At 54.0% G+C, this 3,421-nt stretch overlaps 1 protein-coding gene across 1 annotated transcript in view; it reads right to left on the reverse strand.

Moving 5' to 3' along the window:
* Positions 1 to 582, reverse strand: part of LOC102240099 (hepatocyte nuclear factor 1-alpha) — a 1,115-nt gene extending 533 nt beyond the window's left edge. Inside the window, exon 1 of the mRNA XM_014537708.1 lies at positions 491 to 582. Coding sequence (XP_014393194.1) covers positions 491 to 582 — 92 coding nt within the window. The remainder of the gene's footprint in view (positions 1 to 490) is intronic.
* Between the last annotated feature and the right edge of the window lie 2,839 nt (positions 583 to 3,421).

Below are 3,421 nucleotides of genomic sequence, written 5' to 3' on the forward strand. Positions count from 1 at the left end.
GCACCCACGGCCCCCCAAAACCCCACTCGCCAGGTCCTGTGGGTACCCCCCGCCCCCAGCCCTGGCCCCGGCGGCCAGTGAACCAGGGCCCCTGCCCGCTCTGTTTACATTGGAGCCGGGGAAATTCTCCAAGGTTCATATTTATCCGTGTGCTTCGCGCAGGGGCTGAACTTTGGACTTCAGCCCTGCAAAGTGCAGGCCTCATGGCAGCGCGGAGGGACAGTGAGCCATGGCCTCAGCGGGAGTGGGCAGAGCGGAGGGTGGGGGAGGCGGCGGCGGGCCGGGGAGCTGGGGTGGAAGGTGTGGGAGCCACAGGGGCCTCGCTGAGCAGCATCGGCACCCCCACCCCCCAACCTGGTTATAGGGGGTCAGGCTGAGGCAGGAATGCAAAGCAGCAGGTTTCTCTTAGAAACAGAGGCAGCAGGGAGTTTCAGCAGGTGGGCCAGCTCTCCCCAAAGGCAGGGCAAGGTCACAGCCATTTTGGACCTACCTCTCAGGCCTGACACCAGGCCTCCGCATAGGAAAAGCTGTTGACTTAAGTCTACTGTGCGCCAGGGCCGGTGCCAGGTCTGACACCCGCATCGGCCCGTTGTGTCCCCCATGAGCTGTGAGGAGGCACAGGGCTTATCCCCATTCTACAGAGGAGCAAGCTGAGGCTCAGGGCTCTGAGAGGGTAAGGAGCGTGTCCAGTCACACCGCTAACAAGGGACGAGACTTTTGGGCGGGAATAGGATGAAGCCGGTCAGGCACTTGACTCAGGCGCATATTTTAAAGGGGAACCTAAAAAATTCAGTAATCAAGAAAAATAATAGTTTTTTACAATGTATTTAAAAATGGAAGTGAACGCAAAACCGAAAAGCACTAAAACCATATGTCCACACAACAACTTGCGTGTGAATGTTCATAGCAGCATTATTCTCAGTAGCCAAAAAGTGGAGAAAGCATAAATAGCCATCAATGTATAAGTGGATGAATAAAATGGGGTCCATCCATGCAGTGGTGTGTCATTTGCCCATTAAAAAGGAACGAAGTGCCAACACAACACGGGTGAGCCCCTGAAGACGTGACGTAAGTGAAGGAAGCCAGACAAAAGGTTGCATGTCGTATGATTCCATTTATATGAAATGTGCCGACAGGCACAGCCACAGGGACAGGCACAGGGCGGGGCGGGCCAGGAAGCAGGAGTAGCTGCTTAATAGGCAAGGGGTTTCCTTGGCGATGATGGAAATGTTCTAAGATTGATTGGATGATAGCACCCAACTCTGAATACACTAAAATCCACTGAATTGTGTGCTTTAAAGGGGTGAATTTTATGACACATAAATCAATAAAATAAATTTTTAATTAATGTAAAATATCTGCAATGAACAAAATAGCAACATTTTAAATAAAGACAGGCTCCCACTTTTCCTCATCTCCCCCAAATCCCAGCCCTGAGCAAAAACTCATCCTCACACCCACACCCACCTCTCCCCTCTTCCAGTGAAGCCCTGACAACCCCCTGCAGGGTGTCCCCGGGTGGCCCTGAGCCCAGAGAACAGGGGTGGAAGTCAGGGTGGAAGTGGGCTGCGTGTGCTGAGGGGCGGCCCCAGGCTGGGCCTTTGCAGAGGGCCCACTGCTCTCGGGCCTGCAGAACCTCGCCCGCTGCGTGGCCCCGGAGGAGGGGAGAACGTGCCATTGGCCCGGCCACCAGGCTAGGTCAGAGGTCGGGGCGGGTTAAAGGTGATGATAGAGCTCTCTCCCTCCGGTCAGCTCCAGGCCACCTTCTCCGTCTGGCCCCTCCCATACCTGGTGCCCCGTCCCCTTACCCTGAAGCACATCTTCATGCTTCACTCATCCACCTAACAAGCTGGACCACTGCGCTGCCCACCACAGTAGCGCTGGCCACGTGTGGCTACTGAGCCCTGGAAATGTGGCTGCGGCCACTGGCTGACATGATAATAGTTTGGCTATATTAGGTGAAATTTTACATTTTTAAAACATTTTAAAATTAAACAGTAGAAAGGTTAATTTCACCTGTTTCTTTTTACTGTTGGCAGTTTACTTTTTACGTTTTACTCCCGAAAAATTTAAAATTTTTCGTGGCTCACAGCACGCTTCTGTCGGACAGCACTGCTGCGTGATTTACCACGTGTTGTTTGTTATTTGTGGCCTGCCTGCCTGCCTCTGCCGGAGGATGCGGCCCGGAAGCGGGCGTCCGTCTGTCTTGTGCGCTGCCATCCTCCCAGGCCTAGAAGAGAGCCTCACACACTCAGAATAGATGCTCAAGAAGCATTTGTTGAATGACTAACAATGTCATTGTGCACGACCATGTTTAGCTATGTGCTAAGCTTTAGTCCAGGGATGGGCAAACTTTTTGACTCGAGGGCCACAATGGGTTCTTAAACTGGACCGGAGGGCCGGAACAAAAGCATGGATGGAGTGTTTGTGTGAACTAATATAAATTCAAAGTAAATATCATTACATAAAAGGGTACGGCCTCTTTTTTTTTTTCGTTTTATTCATTTCAAATGGGCCGGATCCGTCCCGCGGGCCGTAGTTTGCCCACGGCTGCTTTAGTCGTTCTCAGACCGACTGTAGGGAGTAGGTACTGTTATTCTTCCCGTTCTGCAGGGGAGAGAGCAGGCTCAGAGGGTTAAGTGGCTCGCTCAGCATCCCCCAGAGTGACTGCAGGGGATGACGCCCGCGGACGTCCCTTGGAGAGGTGGGACCCATCTTCCCTCCACTGCCCTCTGTGGGGTCAGACAGCTCGCTCCCAGGGCAGACTTCTCCGGTCCAGGCAGGGAGGCTGCTTGCTGCCTGCAGCTGCCCCTCGTGACTTTTCCCCTGGAGGAGCGGGAAGGGTGGGGCCTGGATCCTTTGCACAACGTTTGGACTCATTAACTCGTGGGCCCGGAGGTGACTGGGACTGAGGTGGATTTGGTTGAGGGGGGGCAGGCAGTGGGTGCAGGGAGCCTGAGGGGGAGGTTCTCCCCGCCCGGGGACACACACAGGCTATTGTCCCGGCCCCTGAGTACGGCCGGTGTCGAATGAGAGGGAACCTCAGGAACCTGACCCCGCTTCTCGGCAGATGTTGAGGCACAAAAACCAGAAAGCTGGCTCCAGCCCCCAGCCTGCCCTTCCCACAATCAGACAAATCTGGACTCGAGGGGGCGAGTGGCAGTTTGCCTCTTTGAGAATCGCACAGACTGAGTTGGAATAGTTTGAATTTCATTGCCCCCCCCCTCCCCACATACACACACCCTGGGACACACTGGGTGGACTCAGGCAAGTGAGTGAGTCCTCTCTGACTCACCTATAAAATGGAGGTAGGGATCTCCTGGACTTGCTGAGACAACTTAAAGTTGTAAAGAGCAACTGCAGAGCTCCCAGGCGGTCTTGGTTCAAGGTGACTTCCAGTGACTCAGTAATTTTTTCACGG

Source organism: Myotis brandtii, unplaced genomic scaffold, assembly GCF_000412655.1.
Source record: "Myotis brandtii unplaced genomic scaffold, ASM41265v1 scaffold181, whole genome shotgun sequence".
NCBI lineage: Eukaryota > Metazoa > Chordata > Mammalia > Chiroptera > Vespertilionidae > Myotis > Myotis brandtii.